The sequence below is a fragment of the Denticeps clupeoides genome, unplaced genomic scaffold, assembly GCF_900700375.1.
Source record: "Denticeps clupeoides unplaced genomic scaffold, fDenClu1.1, whole genome shotgun sequence".
NCBI lineage: Eukaryota > Metazoa > Chordata > Actinopteri > Clupeiformes > Denticipitidae > Denticeps > Denticeps clupeoides.
In genome coordinates, this window is record NW_021629945.1 from 10001 (window position 1) to 32606 (window position 22606).

Sequence of the window (22606 nt, forward strand, 5' to 3'; positions counted from 1 at the left end):
AGTTCCTGGGTGGCTGTAGTACAGGTATTTACTGGACTGGTGTTAATGGATCGATAACGAACATATACGGTCACTGTGACACCTTCAGCGCGCGAGCTCACCTTGTTGTTCTGGAAGAAGTTCCTGGGCTTGAATGAGAACAGGAGGGGCATGTGGTAGTCTTTGGGGTGCTTGCGGTGCACGTCGTCCGCCTTGTACTGCAGCAGGCGGCTGGTTTTGTTCACCATCCAGTAGGGGGAGTGCAGGGCGACCACGGCCCGCCCCGCCTCATACTTCGCGTGCACCGCCACGTCGAGCTCCGCCCTCTCGCTCTCGCCGTCCTCCAGCCGCAGCGACTGGAAGGTCAGGAAGGCGATCTCCTCCTGGTTGCTGCGGAGACTGTAGCTCACCTGCCAGTCTTGCTGCAGGTAGTCGAGGAGGCGGAGCACCAAGACGTGTCGGTCTATGACGGCCGTATGCAAATGAGTTGATTTGCCCGCCTCCAGTCTAGAGGCGGTGGGATCCGGCCTGTCCTGTTAATGACGGAAGAATAAAGACGGGGACGCGTCGTGTGCCGGGCAGGGTAGCAGGGTAGCAGGGTGTGTACCTGTAAGCAGTAAGTGACGGGGTATGGCAGAAGGTTCCGGAAGCAGACGCTCGGCCAGAGGTGCAGCACGTACGGTTCGTCACACGCCTCGTCCAGGTCGCGCGTTGTCACGGTGTCCCGCAAGGGGACCACGTTCACCTTGAAAACACGCTCACTGCCGTCACTGTGCTGGCACGTCTGGGTCACACACTCGCCTGGGCACTGCGTCACGGAGTCGTAGCTGAAGCCCGCGGAGCGCTCGTATTGCTCCGCCCCCTCCGTCACAGGCTGTAGGGTCAATGTCGCGCTGCAGAGACAACGGAGACGTCAGAGCCGGACATGTGGCCTGACGGAGAGATTTATGCAAGCTGCTCATGAGTAGCATGAAGCGTAAAGTCCCAAAATGACTCCTTTTTCATTCCTATGTAACATGATAAATGAATTTCTATTTAGTGAAAAATTAAAGGGCAAAGCTTGAACCCCGACCAATAAAGGAACGGATTAATGAGATGTATCTGAATGGAACTTTTTTTGGTCTACTTGCAAATGGACAGATTCATTAAAGGTCCCCTGTTATGAAAATGTGACTAGTCCCCCAGCCCGTCTATGGTCCTGCGGTGGCTAGAAAGGGCGGTCGGTGTGAAGAGAGTTTTGGTCGTTCTGCTTCACCGTTCAGAGAGCGGGAGCTCGGACGGTCGGATCTGGAATTTGTCCCCGTATGACGATATAAGGGGAAAGGTTACCTCCTGTTTGTCATGCTTTTTTCGCCCAGAGAATTTCTCCCTAAAACAGGGGTTCCTAAACTTTTCCGCTCACGACCCCCAAAATAACCGTGCCGGTGACTCGTGACCCCCACTATCCTCAGAAGTGGTTAAAATATACAAATCTCTCAACGGTGCACATGAGCCAATAGACCTAACCAAACCATTTAATTTTTTTTTTTTTTTTTTTTAATTGCTGTTTACTCATTTGCTTAATCTCAACGAACCCCTCACCTAATGAGATAGGTGGGCACAATGCTTGGGGCACAGCAAGTCCATTCTTGGGTCAATTTTGGTGACCGTGACTCGGATCGTCCACGTTGTTCATTTCTAGTGTACACAAGTGCCTGTCTGCATCGTCATTGGTCGATATTAACAGTGTTATTTCAACAAAAACAACATCCTAAGCATAAAGCGATGAAAACTACCTACATGTTACAGACACATGTCGGAATGTTCAACACGGTTCTGTAAACTGATGTTTTTAAACTGTCGTAATCACCTCAGGGGTTGAAAGGCTGACGGCTTTTTAATTTGCATGTTTTATTTTTTATGTAACTATTAACTACTAGTTTTAGTTGTGGATAAAATGATAAAACAAAATGTTAAAATGTTGATAAAATGTTATTTCTATAGTTTTTAAAAAATAATTCGATTTCTTGGAAATCATCTCGCGACCCCCTCCCAATGTCTCACGAGGGTCGCGACCCCGACTTTGGGAACCACTGCCCTAAAACATTATCTCCATGCTCAGTCATTGGATGTAAAAACAAGCACAAATGTATTTGGGTTAATTTAATTTTTTCTGGAAAAACGGCGAACGGCGAATCGACTTCCTGCCTGCGCCAAACATTGTGGTTGGTGGATGGCGTTGATGACGTCATTTCCACGAATGTTCCCTCAACTTCTATAGGCCGCTCTCCTCCTCGCCCCGTTTCTCATTAGCATTTAAAGCTACAGACACACTACAGGCACGTCCTGGGAAATCTCACTGTGGGACTGGAATTCTGCACCGAGGCTTTAAATTCTGCTTCATGTGGGTTTCTTTCCATCCACCGTCCCCATGTTTTACCATATTTGGAGGGTTAGCTCGCCACTGTAAGAGTGTGTGTGTGTATGTGAGACTCACCGATAAGAGCCCAGTGGAACACAGAACTCCTCATTGGGAAGAGAGGTCCCCAGACAGGCATCGCCCTCAAACACGCGAACGGGGATGGAGAAGTGGTTGATGATCTGCAGGAGAGACAGATTACACCATAACGTAGAACCCGGATATCTGATATCGTAATATCTGAACGTAATCGATCGGCTCCGGGCAGCACCCACCAGGAAAGGGGAGCGGATCTTTATATACTTGCTCCCGTCCACGGAGTAGATCTGGCAGAGGAAGTTCCGCCGGACCTGAGACGGGTTGTGCACGACACTGCACATGACCTTCCCAACCTTGATGACGGGAATGACACTCGCTGCCGAGTGGCCAACCGGAGCTGATGGGGGCATGAGAGGTCAGGTGCAGGTAACAGGCGTTTTCTAATGAACTCAGCAGCTTAGCCACGGATTTGAATTAGACACGTATGACAACGCGTGGCGAGTTGGGGACATTTGTAAATGTCACATTCATCAATAGAACCGTTTTGTTTTGCAGCTTTTTGGGACCTTGAGATGACTGTGACAGAACTGTGGTTTTAGGAGCAAAGGATGCGAACAGACAAGACCTTCCTCTCAGGGTTGCCAGATTGGGCAAATTTGATTTGAAAATGATGAGGAGGAGATTCTAATTGAATGATGTTAAGTAATTAGAGCATTTTAAATGTTATGAGACATTGGTGATTATTTTGGACCATTATTTGCTCAAATGTTATTATTATTATTGTTCTTCGAATATGACTAAATTGCCATTTGTCCTATAATACTCTACTGAAATGTTACCCGACCTTTATATGTAACTCTTACAGAATTGATTTACTTAGTGAGATCTTGTTTATATTGTGTGCATTGTATTTTTTTTTATTATTTTTTATCTATTTTTATTCTTTTTTGTTGTTGCTGTTTTTATCTTGCTTAAAATCAATAAAAATATCTATTTTGAGAGGCGGGGTTTAAATCAGCCAGAATGAGGAATTAGGGTGCATCATTGAACTCTTTTTATGATCATATTTAAAGTTAGTTGAAGTAAATGCCTTTTGGGTACCTGTCCCAGATACAGACGACTAGTACCCCCACTTCAAACCCCACTTACTACTACCGTGTCCCTGAGCGAGACACCCTGGCCTGAGTGTCTCCAGGGGGACCGTCCCTGTAAGTAGTGACTGATCCGGGCGTCTGGTATCTGCTGTGAAGGTGAATGTGTGTGTGGCTGCGTTCCTCTTACTCGGCTGGATGTAGTAGTTTCTCCCACTGAGGCTGGTCATGGCGGCGAACTGATCCGAGTCTGCAGTCGAGCGGGTGTAGTCCATGTTCAGAGACTCTCCGTCCTGCAGCTCCACACAGCGTCCATGGGACTCGCAGCCCAGCGGGTGGAGTGTCTCGCTGTGCAGGATGGCCACGGCCACGCCCAGGCGGTTCTTCAGTACAAACGGAGCCTGGTCTCGCTGGAAACACTCAGACGTCTGCTTGGCAGCCTCAGCGAACGCCTGCAGACGCCCCGAGCGACAGATACGTGCATATTATGGGATGGATGATGCCGTAAGTCAGGAGTCAGTTGAAGAGCAGTGTGTGTGTGTGTGTGTTTACCGTTCCCAGGTTGCTCAGCATGTTGAGGCCACATTTGGACAGCATGACGTTGAGCTGGTCTTTACTAGTGATGCTAATGACTGTTTTATACTCCGGCACGGTGTAGTCCACCTCGTCTGATATCCCAGAATGCTCCACGGGCTTTTTCTTCATCTGTGAACGTGATTCGTTTCACGTGAAAGTGATTACGGTGAAGACATCACAGCACAGTGCACATAATGAAAATGTCACCTTCAGGCCAAGGGTCCAGGGCCTGAATCCGTCTCCACTCTTGTCCTCCAGTGGCTCCAAAAGGGGCTCCCAGACACCCAGGACTTCATTAAAGTAATTCACCTAACCAGCCACATACACACACACACACACACACACACACACACACACATTATAACCACTGACAGGTGAGGGGAAGTTACAGCGCGTCACATTTTATTATGTTATTTCTGCCAAAGTAACTCAAAGTACATTTTCAGGTGTTGTGTGTAGAATTCTGGAGAAAAGTATGAATTTAATCCATTTTGGAATAAGGCTGCAACATAACGAGGTGTGGATGCTTTCTGGTGTGGAAACACCAGTCTGATCTACGGTGGCACCATCTCACAACTCCGAGTTCCATATTAAAACCTTGACCTCTGTTCATCCTTCAGCAGCCAACTTCTTCTCTAATACGGTGCGGTGCACAGATACAGTGTGTGTGTGTGTGTGTGTGTGTGTGTGTGTACCTCCAGGCTCAGCTGGCTCTGCAGGTTGATGAGGGAGCTCCAGTTCTTGGTGTCTCCCTGGAAGGAGGCTTTGGCCAGCAGCATGGGTACAGTGCGGTGTCCCACGCCAGCCTCCAGCGTCACACAGATGGAGCCGACGGCCACCTGCAGCGACTCACCCTGGGGCACCAGAGGGGTGACGGAGAGGGCGTCCTCCTCACCCTCCTCCTCCAGGAACCACAGCTTCAGCTCACGGAGGTCACGCCGCTCCCACAGGTTGTGGGGCACCGGGCTCTCCAGCTCCTCGGGCGTCTCGGCTGAGGGCATCAGCGCGGACTGGATGGTGATGACGGTGTTGATGATGATGGGGGAGACCTTCAATAAAAAAGCAGATCACCATTCCAGGCTCAGATGGAGGGGAAGTGAAGGGCAGCAGACAGAAATTTATATTCCGGGTCAGGGGTCCAGACACAATGATGTTGTCTGGTGACTTCGTTCCTGGTGCCGGCTGCTCCGGTGGGAGTTCGGCCTCGTCCACTCAATCCACACAGACGTTCGAAATGAACGCTGGTACTGCCGTTCAGTCCACCACAAACGGCAGGAAATTGATAATCAGTGTATTGATCATCGTAATTGACCCGTGAAGGTTCACACGTCTAACAACAAAGGTCACAGGACACACATGGACTTTGGAGACCCCGTGTGGAGATGTTTTGGCTACCTTCAGCGTGAGTGAGTTGATGCTGAGCTCCATGCTCTGTGGCTGTCCAGTGGGCTGGCTGCTGCTGAAGAAGACCTGGCACGGCTGCAGGACCGTGGTGGTGGTGGAGGTGTTCCTGCGACTCTCGCTGAGGAACGGACACGCCACCACCTTCAAATCAGTCACCGCCGCAGTCATCGTCTGACCGGCACAGTCACTCGCCAGGACCACCTCACACTGCGTCGTCACGACGAGCGCTGGGGCGTCGGCACGGGTCAAGTCCGCCACAAAAACAATCTCTGGGTTCTTCACCAGAACGTTCATGTTGGACTTTGCCACGACTGGCTGAGGAGGAGCTGCTGTAGATAAGAAGATCTTTCAGAAAATCAGCAAAGGTGACCTCTCACTATCAATCAAATCACTCTATATATATACACACACACACACACACACACACTGGTTTTAATCCTCCCACGTTTATATTGTTTTTTCATCCACACACACACACACACACACACACACTGGTTTTAATCCTCCCACGTTTATATTGGTTTTTCATCCACACACACACACACACACACACACACACACACACGATGTAAATAACCTCAACATGCAATTCCATGGTTTTATTACGACTGTATGATTTTCACAACAGAATAAGCTGGAACGGATTAGTTCTTTTTTTATGTTAACTGGTTTATATTGGTTTTCGGTCAGATACGAACCCGTCTCCTTGCTGGAGCTGCTGGGTTTGCTGCTCTTCTGTGTGCTGGAGAAGCCCTGCGCTGAGGCCTTGAGGAACACGTTAGCGACGGTGAGCAGGAACTCCATGCTGGCACACAGGTAGAGATCCTGCAGCACGGCGTCCATCACCGTCCCGTCACGACCAGCGCGGTACCCGACCTCCAACATCGCACGTCTCTGAGCACCGGCACGCATTGCCATCATCCTGCACAACACACGCACGGCGGGACACGTTAATCATGTTCACGAACAAAATGCTTAGAGAACGTGTCAGAAGAAGTTAGAAGATGAAGGGAAAATTCTGTGGAATTGGGTGAAATTGTCAGATTGTTTAGGAATTGCTGGACATGTGGTGGGGACAACAATGATATTTGGTCATGGAAGGATGAAAAGAGGAGCGGAGGAGGTGAAATTTGTGTTGTTTGGAAGGCTGAACGTGTGAGCACTGTTGCTCTGTAAAATGACTGGTCTTTAATGTGAGGATGTAGGGATGAAAAAGAGGAGTGGAGGATAGGTGGGTAAGTAAAGAGGAGACGTTTGTGTGAAGAACCTGGACGTGATGTTCTTCACTCGCTGTCTTCGGTCGTCCAGGAGACACTCGGACAGTTTCAGCGTCGCCTTCATGGAGCCGTCTGAGAACATGAGGACTGAAGTGCAGATCGAGCCCAGCATGAACTCCGCCAACGTCTGCTGCTCGTCCCGAGAGTGGAGCAGCCGAGACTGCAAATGTCACACAGATACAGTCTCGTTCATGCCAAGTCAGGCGAGCAGCAACACACACTCACACGTGTCAAGGACAGGAGGGTAAAAATGGATCACGATACATTCTCTCAAGTGGACTAATATCATCTGTTTCCTGATACTGGCAGATTTACGACATAAGAACACACCAATCAGGTAAATATGGCCAAAGCTGATTACTGTTATTGACCAGACTCTCATCACGATCGTATAATCTACCAACGGCATGAATGTAAATGTAACTGTATACCTCGGTGGGGCTGTATAGCGCCAGGGTTAAAGAGTCAAACTTGAAGTCCAGCTTGAGTGTATTCTTCATTTTAGAGACCCTCTGAGTCTCCACTACAGCAGCTGTCACCACTGTGTTACCTACATACACACACACACACACACACAATGACAGAGAAACGTTCAAAAGCGCTGGGGTAACCGTGTGATGAAATATGGACGGACTACTGTTAGTAGTGTGTGTTTCATACCACCGGAGTCTTTACTGGAGGTGGTTTCTGCAGCGTCGGGGGGTGCCGGTGCTGGGACAGAATCAGCTTTCTCTGATAGGTTCTCGCTCAAGGTCCTCAAAATCACAGTCATGTCCTCTTGAGCAAGGATAAGCTACACACACACACACACACACACACACACACAACAAAAAAAAAAACTATAACAAGCGGCAATTCAACACCCATTAACAGTGAAAAACACATTCAGGACAAGAAGAGCTTCTGTAGAGTTACTACCAACTGTTTCTACAGAGCTTCCCTCATATGTGGACAATAAGCAAATATTCCTGATATATGTGGATAAACCTAATAAATAACTTCATTCAATGTCATATAAGAAAGCACCACTAGGTGGAGTACTTTGGCCACCATCCCCTCGTCCTTACATTCATCGGTTTGAGGTGGCCGATGATCTCGATGTCTGGAACACTGTGGTACCAGGATGCAGAGAGGTTTCGTTTGACCGACAGGTCCATGTTCACAGGCTTCAACAGCTGCATGTCATTCTGGAACTTGTCACCATCAAACGTCGTCCTGTAGAGCATTAACATCCGTTTTTTTTAACACAGTACTACAAATCTCAAATTTTCTCACTTTTAATCTTCCAATTGAGTCGTATAGAGGAGAGAAGACACGCCGGTTCTGCTCACCTGTACATTTTCAGGTCACTCAGGCCCACGGTCATGTTGTCGGTGACGGGAGGTATGGAGGTGTGTGTGGCTGACTGGACCACGGCGAACTGGTTGTGTACGGTCACCAGGCCCAGGTCGGCCACGATGACGTTGGTGGAGGTGGAGGACTGGGGCAGGAAGAGCACCGGCGCGTTGATGTGCACGTCGAGCGAGATGCGCGTGCTGCGCTCCGCCAGCTCCTTCACGCCCACCGCCGCCTTCTCCGCGGCCTGAGCGGTCACCTCCGCCAGGGTCTGCTTCGCCGTCTGGAAGTTATCGATCCAAGTCTGGTGGAAGGAAACCAGCAGTTCATCGAATTGGACTTTTCATTAAAAGAAAATTATATACTTGTGATAAAACAATCCCATTATTTTTTGTGCAGGTCTACATCTCCAGCGGGAGGATATGGATTTGATAAAAGAAATAAAGAAATAAACCCCAAAAAGCAAATCAGCCAGAATAGGCATAACAGGCCAAAAGAACCAGTGCGAAGTATGGCAGTCATGCGACTTCTTACATATTTTTATTCACTATTTATTAGCGGAGAGAACATCACTGGTCACATGATGTTTCCAAATACACGCCTTAAGGTCTCTTTGACACCACAAACGGCAGAAAAATGTGGAATCAGATTTTAAAACAAAACTTTGCTCATATCAAGCAGAAATACGACGCTGAATCGTAAAATAAGAGGCTGGAATTTTGACAACCTCCGTTTTTCTTACATCTCGCTGTTTTTTCATTCATTTTCACACTTTCACTGCTGGCTTTTCAGTCGCTCCGTTTTACATTTACGCTACCTGAAAATACGGTTCGCGCAGTGGCTGTATTCTTTAGATCAGGCCGCCACAGTCACTACCGGCACTACTTTTTAACGAGGATTTTTATGCCGCTGCCAGAAAAATCACCAAGCAACGTCTTTGTGATGTAATGGATTATGTTGTGCACTGCACAATATCATCCACGTCTGCATCGCGGTGCACAGATTAAACGATTAATTTCAACACCCCTAGTATTTATTCACATTCTAGATTTTATTGAATTTTTTTAATAACTTTATAGTTTGTTTAATTCACATTTCGGTGTTGAGGTACATTTAAATCGGTTAACAAAGACTAGGTGTTCCAAATAAATAATGATCTTATTGGGCAGCCCTGCACTGGGATCAGTAGAATCTTACCAGGATGGAGGAGAGGAACTTGTTGAGGAAGATGACCTGGATGCAGCCCACAGTCAGGGCTACGCTGGTGTCCACGCGCTTCATGTCCATGTAGGCTTCGCCCTCAGTAGCATCCGTGTGGTTGACCATGTGGAAGTCAAACACCTCCTTGTCAGCTATGGACACGGCCTACCAGAGCAACAAAGCCACCAGGTTGCGGTTGCCAGATTCTGATGCATGGTGTGAACTTCACCACTAGATACCAGAGTGCATGAGTTGCTGCTATGTTATTGGCTGATTAGATATTAGTGATAATATGCAACTGGACAGGTATACCTAATAAAAAAAATAAACTAATATACTAAACAACAGAAACATCTATATGCAGATAATGGATGATTTAATGTGATCGTATCCACACATGTTACTAACCTTCTTGTAAAGAGCCTCCTTATCACAGTCCAGGATGATGATGTCCTTCAGTTTGGCCAAAACCTCCACAGACTTCTTCTTCATTTGGACCTCAGACACCAGGCCTACACACACACACACACACACACACACACACACACACACACACACACAGAAAAAAAAAGACTACTTTTCTGACAGTTCCACGTGCTATTAAGATCCGTCAAAATTCCATCAGTGCGCCAATAACGGGCCACTCTCGCCACAGCAGCGTGCCGCTGCTCTCCTGACAACTTCAAGTTTAAATTGACATCCATGTTTTAATTTCTGCAATACACTCCTGTAACGAATTTGCAGAATATGTGTTTTTTTTTTTATCTCACAGTAAGTTAGGGATATCGTTATTTACATGAGTGCTGACTTTTAATGAAATAAGTAAAAGTTCCCTTTGATATTACTAATAATGTATGAGAAGAAACACCATTTTCATTAGTTTAATATTTATCACCCCAGAAATTGGTAGTGGTAGTAGCCCAGTGGGTAACACACTCGCCTATGAACCAGAAGACCCGGGTTCGAATCCCGCTTACTACCATTGTGTCCCTGAGCAGGACACTTAACCCTGAGTGTCTCCAGGGGGGGACTGTCCCTGTAACTACTGATTTGTAAGTCGCTCTGGATAAGGGCGTCTGATAAATGCTGTAAATGTAAATTCAGACAATAACAGGGATAGCCCCAAATAACAAAAATTGACAATGTCAGTAGCGGGTGTTTCGAGCAATGGCAGCAATGACAGCAACGTCTCACGCTCCTCACAGCCTCACGATGATGTTCTGAGGCACTGCGCTCCTCTCTTCCACAAGTGCTACACACAGATCTGCCAGGTCACGTGGGGCTGGGGTACGATCATTCAGTCTCTGCTTCAACTAGTCCCAGACGTACTCTAAAGGTTTCCATTCAGGAGATGATGATCATACCATATGAGGCACCCCAACTTCCTGAAGTCGAGCTGTGGTTGAGCATTATCCATGAACAGAAAGTTGGGGGTGTGCTGGCAGAATTGGTGGACGATTGGGGGAATTTACTTCAGAACGCTGAAGCCAGAGTTCTAACTAGAACTAGGAAATTTGACCACATCGCCCCACAGTACACCTGAGTGATCTTTTAGGTCTTTACGACCTGCCACGCCCCCTTCGATCAACGGGTGCGGGGTCACTACTGGTACCAAAGGTACAGAAGGTCACAGCTGGGAGCAGATCCTTCTCCTATAGAGCTCCGCAGTTGTGGAACGGCTTGCCTGTCAGTGTCCGGGACTCAGACACAGTCTCAGTGTTTAAATCCAATCTCAAAACCTATCTGTTTTCTCTGGTCTTCTGTTAAAGTCCCAGACACATTGTCAATTATTAAGTCCACTTTATCACACAGTCCCCCTGTTGGACACAGACAGTGTTAAATTCACCCTAGTTAGGCTGTCCTAGTTAGGGTACCGGGCCACTGTAGCCCCAATATTCCACTATTACCACATATTTCAGTACCGGTCGTACAGTGCCACCCTCTGACCTGCTTCTGTTTGTTTTCTCCGAGACACGGAATCAAGTGCCCAGACTACCGGCAGACTCCAGCGAAGAGACCACCAGATGTAGATGTAGACCATGACACTGGACTAAAACACTGGACTGTCTGTTATTGCACAAACCATCACCAGCCCTGCACTGACACCATTTGCAGGCTCACTCTACCCTGGAAGGAGTTTTTCCTGGTGTGCAGAAGGGTCAACTGTAGGGCCTGTTAAAGCCCATTGAGATGTACTGTAAGAAATAAATAAGGAACACAACAATAAATAAAGTGCATAGGTCCTTAGTTACTGGTCATTATTGCGTTCTGTCACTCGTGGGGCTCCACTCCTGGGTCCGTCATGACCTCTGCCAGTAGTTCTGTGTCTTAATGAAAGTCTGCTGATGACACTTTGAGACACACCAAGTTCACATCTGACTGTGAACATCTGACTGCCTGCCACCGACCCGAAGGCACCATGGCCAGGTGACGCTGCACGTCCAATAAGTGTGTGTTCATGTTTGAATGATGAACTTGGAATGACTTACTGGCAATACCAGGTATTTTATACCCACAGAATGTTGAAATTGATGCCACATTGAGAAATGAGACCATTACATGAGTAATGAGACCATTACATTTAAAACACTAAATGAAGAGTGTCTATCACCTCCCTATCCCACAAATGTCTAAAGTGAAACAAACAACGTATGCATGACATCCACTAACTTATTGTGAGTAGTGTAGATTTGGCTGTCTTTGGCATAGAAATGCCATCTTTCTGAATAATTGAACCTAGAGGAAGTAAGTACAAAGAGAAGAGGTCCAAGAATAGAACCCTGAGACACACCGTACGTGAGAGGCGCTGGCGTAGACTCTGTGGCGCCGATACGGACACAAAAACTTCTCTCATCCACGCTAGAACACCACCCTTAATGCCCACTGAGTTGTGCAAACGAGACAGGAGGATCTTAAGGTCCACTGTGTCAAAGGCAGCTGTTAGGTCCACGAGTACAAAAACAACACAGTGTCCAGAATCTGTGGCTAAAAGAATGTCGTTTAACTTTCACAAGTGCCGAGTCAGCGCTTTGACAGTAATGAGCCGCTCTCACGACAGTAACAGGGTGCGTTGGTGTCAGTGCCACACAACTTTCTTGCTTTCACTCTTTACCCTCGATGCCGATCTCAGCGATCTGAGACTCCTGTCCCCGAATGAACAGTTTCAGGCACGACAGGTCCGCTCTGATGTGCAAATTCAACACGTCTTCATATTTCGACTTCTTCACAGCTGCTGGTGAGAGCAGAGAGAGAGAGATAGAGTGAGAGATAGAGAAATGTTCTCAAAGCATCTCATGGTCTACTGGTGTACTGGTCTACTACAATTTTATGAAAGGGCGGTCATCAGGATTTTTTTTTTCCATGAATAAAGTGTCTCATATATCAAGTCTGATGTGATTGGACTGTGAAAAATGAGGTTACAGCATTACACCGTTGGTGATACCAAGACTGTAAATGCTGTAAATGCGTCTGTAAAGAAGACATACTCTGCTTCTTAGCAACTGAAGACACCTCCTCCTTTATCTCATCCAGTCCCTCCTCCTCGCCCTCCTCCTCTTCCTCAGGAACAGTCGGCAGGTCAGCGGGTGTGTCCGTGACTGGGTTTTGGTGGCTTGGAGGCATCAAATTGGTCAGGAAGTTCATGGCGTTGAGGAGCGCCTCCGTGTGAAGGTGCACATCCAGAGACGAGAAATTCACCTGGAAACAAAAGTCAGAACTGACATCTGATCTGCTGAGGCTCACACACACACACACACACACACACACACACACACACACACACACACACACTCACTCTCTCACCTTCACAAGCTGCTCTGTGTTCTTGTACTCAGTTTTGAAATCAGGGCTGGTTTTGTCTGCCTGAAATACAAACACACACAATTTCCATGCAAAATAGATCAACGTGTTTTAAAGCAGGATGTATGTATGAAAGGTGCACACACACACACACACACACACTCATAGGACTATCCTATAATATCATGTTTATATTCAGAGCAGGTTTTAATACCTTTATATATTCTAACATGAGGAGATCTTCCTCTGTGTTGTCCAGAGTTGTGATGAGGTGAACTGGCCGGTCGTCTCCATCTAGAGAGGACACACAGATAAACGTGCCATGATTCTCCAACATGTAGTGTTGCCCTTAAACAAGGGCAGATGTGTGTGTATGTGTGCATGTGTGTGTCTCACCCATGTATTCTGGGCAGGCGAGGCAAATCTCCTTGAGGAAGGTGTTGACCGACAGGTCAAAGGTGCGCAGCTTCAGCTCCGCCCCCAGACCCTCTATGTTCAGGTGGAGGACGGGCACCTCCTGTCCCTCGCTCAGACGGCAGAGCTGGACAGAGAGCTGAGAGAGAGATGGAGGGACCATGAAACTGATGCGACATGGCGATCTTGTGAACTTCATTACTATAGTTCTGTCCACATCAGCAAGATTCCGAAAATTCTTGTTAACGGGGAACAAAAATGGGTTCAAAAAAGATGAGGTGTGTGGTAAGTATTCATAGTGATTTACAGAGAAAAACCTAGCAAAAGTAGAACTAACGCTTGGAAAGGAGGAACTAACTACATGCCTTTTATTTTGCTTTGATTCAAGCATTCTGAATGAATTAATCACAAGCAACATCCTACCTTGCAAAAAGCCACCCGAGACACCGGGCATGACAGCGTGAGAAATAAAGACTTTATAGTCAGTGCTGGACTAACATCTATCTAAAGCAAGACTTTTCCTTATACATTTACTGCATTTACCAGACGTCCTTGTCCAGAGCGACTTACAATCAGTCGTTACAGGGACAGTCCCCCCCCGGAGACACTCAGGGACACAATGGTAGTAAGTGGGATTTGAACCTGGGTCTTCTGGTTCATAGGCGAGTGTCTAGCCCCACTAGACTACTACTAGCCTGCGGCTCCCTGTGACTTTGGGGAACTAATCATAATTTAAGTGTATATATTTTTTTTTATTGTAGTTCAAAATTAGAATATTGTTGTGATCTTAATTTTTTTGCCGCTCAAAATATGCGTCACAGTGAAATTTGACCTCTGCATTTAACCATCACCCTTGGTGAGCAGTGGGCAGCCATGACAGGCGCCCGGGGAGCAGTGTGTGGGGACGGTGCTTTGCTCAGTTGCACCTCAGTGGCACCTTGGCGGACCGGGATTCGAACCGGCAACCTTCTGATTACGGGGACTCTTCCTTAACCACCAGGGCACCACTGCCCCCCTGAAAAGAATGAATGCAGCAGCAAATTCTGGAGGACCACCAACCGCAATAACACGCAGTGGCAATAACACGCAGAGACACTCACCTCACTGATCTCAAACGTCATGAGGAAGTCAGTCATGTTCTTCTGCGGGTCTCTGGTAAGGGCGGAACTCCTTTTGAGGGAAGGCACCCGTGACAGAGAGACGCCCGGAGCTTCGAAGAAAGGCAGGTCCTCAACCGGAGAGCTGGGCGCGTCATAGAACATCTCCTCCTCTGAGCTGATGGACACTGCAGATGCCAGAGAGTCTCATCAACATGCACCACAACGAGCACGAGCGCTTATGAAGCAGCCATCGTATCGAACAGTAGAATATCTCAGATGCAGGACGCTGTTCCGACGCTCGTACCCGTGTCGTAGATGATCGAGGAGCGGAGTTCGGGGAGAGCCGGCCTCCGTGGAGTGAGCTGAGGTGTGGGGAACTGTTTGGAAACCTACAACAAACAGTAACAACTCCATTACATGATGAACCAACACACACACACATTTACACACTCACCCTGGGGGTGGACTGTGCTGGTGCTGTTTTTGGGGCACGACGAGCCTCAGGCAGTGGGATGCTGTCAATCAACTCCAGGACGCCGCGGAGTTTGTCATCAGAGATCCGCAACGACAACAAAGGCAACATACCGGACATCTTAAACCTGTTACACACACACACACACACACACACACACACACACACACATTATACACAAGCACCGGATCGGGGCGAGCTACAAGAGGACCACATGCTCCGGGCTATAAATCACTCACTTGGGCATCCTGGAGTCGGTCACCACCATGGCACGACTCAGCTCCATCTTCAGATCCACTGGCTCCAGGATGTGCAGATCAGAGCTTCTCAGCTTGCGAGCTGCTGTCCAGTCTCCTCCTGCACCATAAACAGTGTGTGTTATTTTCATGATGTGTCGTCAGTTGTGTGTGTGTGTGTGTGTGTGTGTGTGTGTGTGTGTGTGTGTGTGCGTGTATACCTGGTTTACTGTAGAGGAACTGTAAACTGGTGAGCTGGATGTCAAAGCTGTCATAGGCTCTGGACATGATGTCCTCCAGGGTGTTGATGCCTACAGAGAGCTGTGGTAGACCCTGCCTGGTTTTACTGCTCATCTACACACACACACACACACACACACACACACACACACACACACACACACACACACACACACACACACACACACATTATACACAAGTTAACATCTGACCTGGAACATTTCATTTTTGAGGGGGGCGTTTCCATTCCAGTTTCAGCGACCATCTTATCCTATCAAAACTAGTCATAAACCGAAAGCTGGTTTAAAATAATGTGAGGAGCAGTAGAATAAGGTGCAGTGTGTGCTACTAGAGCACGCCTACCCAGTATTCTGTTCTGTAGATAACACACAGACACACACACACACACACACAGAATTTAAAAGCTCCAGCACCTTCAGCTGACCCAAGTCGAGCACCATAAGATTCTGCCGTCGGTCATAGAACCCAGTCTGAGGCACGATGACATATGAAGCCATAAGGTTCACCTTCAGATCGAGAACCTTCTGCGTCTCAATCACATACATGAGCCCTGCAGTGTCACACACACACACAACAATATAAATACATATTAATACGGTTTATTTAACAAATGTCACATTCTCGAGTACTGATAATTAATCTGCATGTTTACTTTTGTAGTGGGCGTGGTCCCCAGATGTCTAAGGCAGGGATTGTGAAGTTTGCCGAATGCAGGGTATTCCGAGCAACAACAAGAAATAAAATTGGGAAAAGGGAGGAAACAGGACCTCGTGTTGCCAGATTGGGGGCTTCTGAGCCAGATCATGTAAGAAAAAATGCTTTTTTTAGAATGAGTATTGAGTATCTTAGTCGTGGTTGCCAGCGGCATGACTTAACAGTTCCTTGGAATCTGTTTTAAGACTGAAATGATCACGTATCTGGCAACACCAATTACTCTCATAACAGGAGTCCGGAAACATTAAGGTTCATCTTCTGGGCTGGTTGGGATTTCCTCCTCTCATACCCATTCACTACTGTGTGTGCGTGTCTCACCAGTGGCAGTGCGATCTCTGAACTGCTCCAACTTCATTAGAGTGGCGTTGGTCAATTCATCAAGTTGCAAATCGTCAGGGGGTTGGAAAAATGCAGACATGCTGTTCACGGTCATCTACGCGCACACACACACGCACACACGCACACACACACACACACACACACACACACACACACACACACACACACACACACAGACAGTCAACAGGAGATAAAAACACAAAACACACACGACCCCCAGTTGTGGTGTACGTGGATACAGATGCCAAGTCAGATCGGGCCCAGACGCACTTACAGCATCGTAGATGATCTCAAGAGGCTGAGCCTCTACTTGCAGCCTCTGGTCAGCGTTTCCCTCCAGCGGGTTCGTCTGGAACATCAGACTCAGCAGCGGGTCGCGGTTCTCGGCGGCGAGGCTGCGCGACGACAGCAGGACGGGCGCCACCTTGTCCCTGGGCTGCCCCGTCACCTCGAACAAACTCAGCTGCGCCAACACGCTGCGGAGGATGGGATTTACAGCGTGACCGCTTGTGTGAACGCTTGTGTGTACAGAGTGTGTGTGAGTGTGTGTACCTCAGGGCCTGTGCTCCCGACCTCTGTGCCAGCCTGGCTCTCAGGTCGCTGACGGCCAGTCGGATGATCTCAGGCTTATCATAACTCTCTTTGATGCACAGACACATGCTGACGAGCTGGAAACTCACTTTCATATCTTCAAACTGAAGACACACACACACACACACACACACACACACACACACACACACACACACACACACACACACACACACTCAGATTGAGGGACTGAGAGGCGCCGCGCCCGACTTACGGAGGCAGAACTCACGGTTTTGGGCAGGTTGTGGTTGACGGCTGTCTCGCTGTAGCCGATGGCTGTGTAGAGTTTGGCCTTTTCTGCAGAGGTCATCAGCCCATCGAAGCCTGCAGGACGGGGGTCACGGGTTCGTTTCGGGCAGTTCACAGGCGCGACATGATCAATAACAGAGAGAGGCCATGTTTATTAGCAGTGGAATCAGGGTCGTGCACGTTCGCACGTACGACATCACTGGTCTCGGTGGCGTACCTCCGGGTTTGACCTCTTTGCTCTGGGGGGCGTTCTCCCCCCACCAGCCTCCAATCCAGCCGAACCAGCCCTGAGACTGCTCCTCCTCCTTCTGGCCCGGCCGAAACACCTTCAGACCCGCCTTGGACACCTGGCAACAGCATGTCATTTAGTAATGCTCCCAATTTCACAAAGTCGCGCTTCCTTTTTAAATGAAACGGCCATTGAGAGGTCTTCCTGCAGGCTGCTAACATCTAAACATCACCAAAGTCCAGTTGGTCAGAAATGTTATTACAACAACTTATTAAAATGTACCAATTACCCCTGATGCATTGAGGCGCCATGACCACTGTTTATGTTGCCGTTAACACGTTCATATGCTGACCTCACCAGGCCAGCGGTGGCCTAGCGGGTAAAAAAAGCAGACTCTTGAAGTTAAGTGATTGTCACAGCCGCACAGCACACGATGCACACAGTGAAATTTGTCCTCTGCATTTAACCCATCACCCTGAGTGAGCAGTGGGCAGCCATGACAGGCGCCCGGGGAGCAGTGTGTGGGGACGGTGCTTTGCTCAGTGCCACCTCAGTGGCACCTTGGCAGATCGGGATTCGAACCGGCAACCTTCTGATTACGGGGCCACTTCTTTAACCGCTAGGCCACCACTGCCCCTAAATCTTAAATCAGAAGGTCGGCGGTTCGAATCCCGACCCACCAATGAATGAAGGTACCGTCCCCCCACACTGCTCCCCAGGCGCCTGTCATGGTGCCCACTGCTCACCAAGGGTGATGGTTAAATACAGAGGACACGTTTCACCGTGTCACCATGTGCCGTGCTGCAGTGTTCCACAATGACAATCACGTCACTGTCACTAAATAAGACACTATGAAGCTCGGTGGAAAGCCTGTACAGATCAAGTACAAAAAGACAACGAAGTGGGTCAATGTTCAAAATACCAAATTAAACTATTTAGGTCTATTTCAAATATATTGGAAATAATCTGAATCAAAGTGACTATTAAATATCTTTAATATTATTGGACGATGGGAGATTCCAGGTCCATGACAGTTGATGCTTTAAAGAAGACCCCCAATACATCTCCAAGCTGTGGCCTTCCCCTCATAAACAAGAAGCATCACCAGGGCGCCAAAAGGCCAACAAATGGCCTGAGGTGCCATGACGGGAAGGTCTGGGCTGGAGGACCAGTGTGTTGCTGTATCAGGAGTTCAGCTTGGACAAGGCAGGAACCTCTGACTGGTCCGTGGCAACCTTTCTGGGAGCATAAACGAGGTTCTCCTGCTTCTCCAGGCTCCCTCCCTCCCTGCTTTCTCTCATTTTCATACATTCTTTACACGTACACTGCAATAGTATTCAAAGTGTGTCTTTTACACATTACATACGACATCTCGATTAAGTATTTAAATAGGCTTGTGATTTCATGGCTAAAAAGCTTTTTGTGGATTTTGGAATAGGAGGTCAGTCCCGAAGCAAACCTGAAGTAGAGAGAGATGCAGCTTACCTCCATCTCCGCCTGCTGGCGGGCCAGTGTGATGTTGAAGATGTCCAGGGTTCTCTCAGTCTCCTGCGGACGACCAGAAAGCGCCTCTATGAGTGTGTGTGTGTGTGTGTGTCTGTGCGTGGTAGCGTGTGTGTTGATATGTCACCTCCAGCTCTTTGAGGACGCTCTCGCTGGGCTTCTTGTTGGTGATCTTCTTCTTGTAGAGCTCTCTGTAGAGCTTGACATGCTGCCGGTGCTCACGGATGCGTCTCCAAGACCACATGCGCAGCCGAGGCTTCACGTTGACCTCCAGGACCCCGGTTATGGCGTACCGCCACCTGACATCCACAACAGCCAAGAAACCATCAAGGCCGGTGAGGCCTGGACACACACACACACACACACACACACACTCACCACAGGAACGCGTTGCTATGTAGAGGAAGTTCCGGACGGTACTTTCGGTACGGCAGGTTCCGTGACATCATATCCACCGAGCCCAGCAACTCCAAAATGCTGACATACTGCAGAGGTGAAAGGTCAAGAGTCGCGTTACCACAAAACAGGAGCACGACACACCCAACAAGACGAACACAGGCTCCATGAACCTGGGAGTGCAGCGATAGGTCGACATCGTGGACGAAGATCCACAGGAAACGAACACAGTTGTCGCCAGACGTATTTTTAACATTGACGTCCAGACACTGTTCAATACGTGCAGCGACTGGGGAGAAACCCGCAAATTCATCTCATCCTCCATATCATACGCTATTTTTTATTTGATTTATTTGTGCGTGTCCATGAACTGTGATTGAAATTGCCTTATGTTGTAAAATGTTTTGCCCAGTTGTACTGATGCTAACAGAAAAAAAATTATTCTATTCTCCATTCTAACTTTTTGTTTGGAAAATTGAGTTTTGTTTGTAATGTAGTGTGCAGCAAACTAAATTAAATCCAGAAGCTAAATGGGAGCAGTTTCATAGCGCATGACTATTCGAGTATGAAAATTGTGGATCACCAACTTGGACCAAGACTTTGTAGCTGAACAGAAGTTGGTCTCAGTTCATTATGAGATGCAGCCACCTGAGCTCTGCTGAGTTCAATGGAAATCTCAGGCAGGTTGACCATCAGGTCCACTCGTGGCGAGGAGAAGTCCACATCGGAACGGGGGTTCATCTGCAGCTTGGCCTTGGCCGAAATCGGCCGGAACACTGAGGAACGAGAGCGGTCGGTGAGCGGCAGAGAACACTCGCCGAAAAAAAATAAAGGCTCAGGACGAAACACAAGAGCTCACCGTAGTGGTAGTCGTGAGGGATGGTGGTCTCCACCGCGATGTTGTGCCTCAGACATCGCTGTGTGAAAGGCAGAAAGAAGCGTGTGGTAGTAGCCTAGCGGGTAACACACTCGCCTATGAACCAGAAGACCCAGGTTCAAACCCCACTTACTACCATCGTGTCCCTGAGCAGGACACTTAACCCTGAGTGTCTCCAGGGGGGGACTGTCCCTGTAACTACTGGTTGTAAGTTGCTCTGGATACAATCAGTAGTGACAGGGACGCGATAATCGTAAGTGGGGTGCTTGTCTGGGTCAGAGGGGGGTGTCTTACCAACTAATGGCTGATTATGGCGAACTTGCTGGACTTTATTGAACATTTCGGCAGGTTCAGCATATAAACGTTTGCACGCGAGTGTGCATAAGCGTGTATAATTACCAGCGCCTCGTCTGCCGCCTGTCTGGAGTACAGCTCGGAGTTGACGTTCCAGTAAGCAAACAGGTTGTCCAGACGCACCAACTGCACACGACAGAGAGGGTGAGCAGGGGTCGGCTCGTGTGGCGTGCTGATTGTGAGCATCTGAGCGTGTGCGGCAGATACCTTATAAAACAGCTTCGCTTTATCGTCCAGGAGACACGGAGTCCAGTTCTTATCAGCAGTCTGAAACGTCGAAATGCAATCATTAAAAAGCATGCACGGCACCTTGGTGGGAACACCGAACTCTCAGACAACCTTTCCTGACATGAGCATCAGACGTGTAAATGATTATCGACGGGTCACGACGCCTCCCATTACTTCACATCATGTTTTCCAGTAAGTCAGTGAGATGAGAGTTAAGTCCTGAACCCGACCCGGCCAAGATTTACTTACAGCTCTGGTATATACAGCATATAAATTATCTTATTGACTGTGATATTGGGATTTTGTATATTTAAAGTTTACAAGTGTAACTCAGAATAATCCACGTCTGCATCGGTGGTGAGATTAATGTCAATAGCTCTTATAAGCATGTCCCTGTGTGTGTGTTACCTGTAGGCTGAGGTTCTGTAGAGAGACCCCAAATGAAATCGGGCAGTTGCGGTTTGTAACCTGTAGTTAACAACAACACACACACACACACACACACACACACAAAATCAAGAATTGCAAATGACTCAAGACGCCCACGAGCCACACCTATGCATGTGTGTGTAAACTTACATTATCCTCATATCGGACGTGGATGTTTGAGATCTTCACCTGCAGGTTTTTAATGACCTGAGTGACCAGTTTCTCCACAAACGTATCTTGCTTCTCCTGCTTTGGGTTGTCTGTGAAGGGAACCGCAGCGATCTCTCACCCTGCTCCACTAAAGCAGCGCATTAAAAGCATTACTACCCATGATGCCATGCACAGCAGCAAAATCACCTAACATGAACAATTTAACCTCTGAAGCTTTTTAAAGTACATTACCCACGATGCCTTGCACAGCAGCAAAAAGCACCAAACATGAAAATTTTGTGTGGTAGTAGCCTAGTGGGTAACACACTCGCCTATGAACCAGAAGACCCAGGTTCAAAACCCACATACTACCATTGCGTCCCTGAGCAGGACACTTAACCCTGAGTGTCTCCGGGGGGGGACTGTCCCTGTAACTACTGACTGTAAGTCGCTCTGGATAAGGGCGTCTGATAAATGCTGTAAATGTACATGAACAATTTAATCTGCGAAGCTTTTTAAACTACACTACCCATGAACATCAAAAAAAAAAAAAAAAAGAAAAAGAATTGTTCCCAGCAGAGAGCAACACAACATCTCCAGTTTTTAAATGACACCTGTCACTCAGGACAACACACACCTTGCTCAGCTGCTCTTTGTTTGGTTTCTTCAATCCGCTGCAGCTCTCGCTGTCGAGCCTCCTGAAGCTGCCGGTCCTCCTTCACTGCGTCGTATTTTATACCTGGAACACGCACAGGACAAAAACGACATCTTTCATTTTAAATAGCAGCTTCCACACACACAAACACACACACACACACTTACTGGCTGTGGGCACGATGAGAAGGTAGACCTCATCCAGCGTGGCCTCCACTGACTGGGTGTACAGATTCTTCCACGGAATTTTTAATTCTAGCCGCCCTACACAAACACACACGTATTTAAACACGGATACGCAACTCCAACACAA

At 47.9% G+C, this 22606-nt stretch overlaps 1 protein-coding gene across 1 annotated transcript in view; it reads right to left on the minus strand.

Annotated features, from left to right (window-relative positions):
* Positions 1 to 22606, minus strand: part of LOC114778005 (vacuolar protein sorting-associated protein 13A-like) — a 34540-nt gene that overhangs the window by 9956 nt on the left and 1978 nt on the right. Inside the window, 44 exon segments of the mRNA XM_028967059.1 lie at positions 102 to 512; positions 587 to 872; positions 2456 to 2559; positions 2653 to 2813; positions 3698 to 3959; positions 4060 to 4212; positions 4291 to 4392; positions 4779 to 5132; positions 5479 to 5816; positions 6186 to 6409; positions 6755 to 6924; positions 7196 to 7314; positions 7425 to 7557; positions 7832 to 7979; positions 8096 to 8403; positions 9297 to 9464; positions 9708 to 9811; positions 12412 to 12528; positions 12785 to 12995; positions 13101 to 13160; positions 13312 to 13391; positions 13494 to 13650; positions 14612 to 14796; positions 14916 to 15000; positions 15066 to 15210; positions 15323 to 15440; positions 15541 to 15673; positions 15994 to 16130; positions 16613 to 16727; positions 16908 to 17109; positions 17186 to 17328; positions 17454 to 17548; positions 17691 to 17820; positions 19188 to 19250; positions 19333 to 19504; positions 19584 to 19690; positions 20250 to 20377; positions 20461 to 20518; positions 20878 to 20958; positions 21040 to 21099; positions 21469 to 21528; positions 21640 to 21749; positions 22277 to 22378; positions 22462 to 22557. Coding sequence (XP_028822892.1) covers positions 102 to 512; positions 587 to 872; positions 2456 to 2559; positions 2653 to 2813; positions 3698 to 3959; positions 4060 to 4212; positions 4291 to 4392; positions 4779 to 5132; positions 5479 to 5816; positions 6186 to 6409; positions 6755 to 6924; positions 7196 to 7314; positions 7425 to 7557; positions 7832 to 7979; positions 8096 to 8403; positions 9297 to 9464; positions 9708 to 9811; positions 12412 to 12528; positions 12785 to 12995; positions 13101 to 13160; positions 13312 to 13391; positions 13494 to 13650; positions 14612 to 14796; positions 14916 to 15000; positions 15066 to 15210; positions 15323 to 15440; positions 15541 to 15673; positions 15994 to 16130; positions 16613 to 16727; positions 16908 to 17109; positions 17186 to 17328; positions 17454 to 17548; positions 17691 to 17820; positions 19188 to 19250; positions 19333 to 19504; positions 19584 to 19690; positions 20250 to 20377; positions 20461 to 20518; positions 20878 to 20958; positions 21040 to 21099; positions 21469 to 21528; positions 21640 to 21749; positions 22277 to 22378; positions 22462 to 22557 — 6695 coding nt within the window.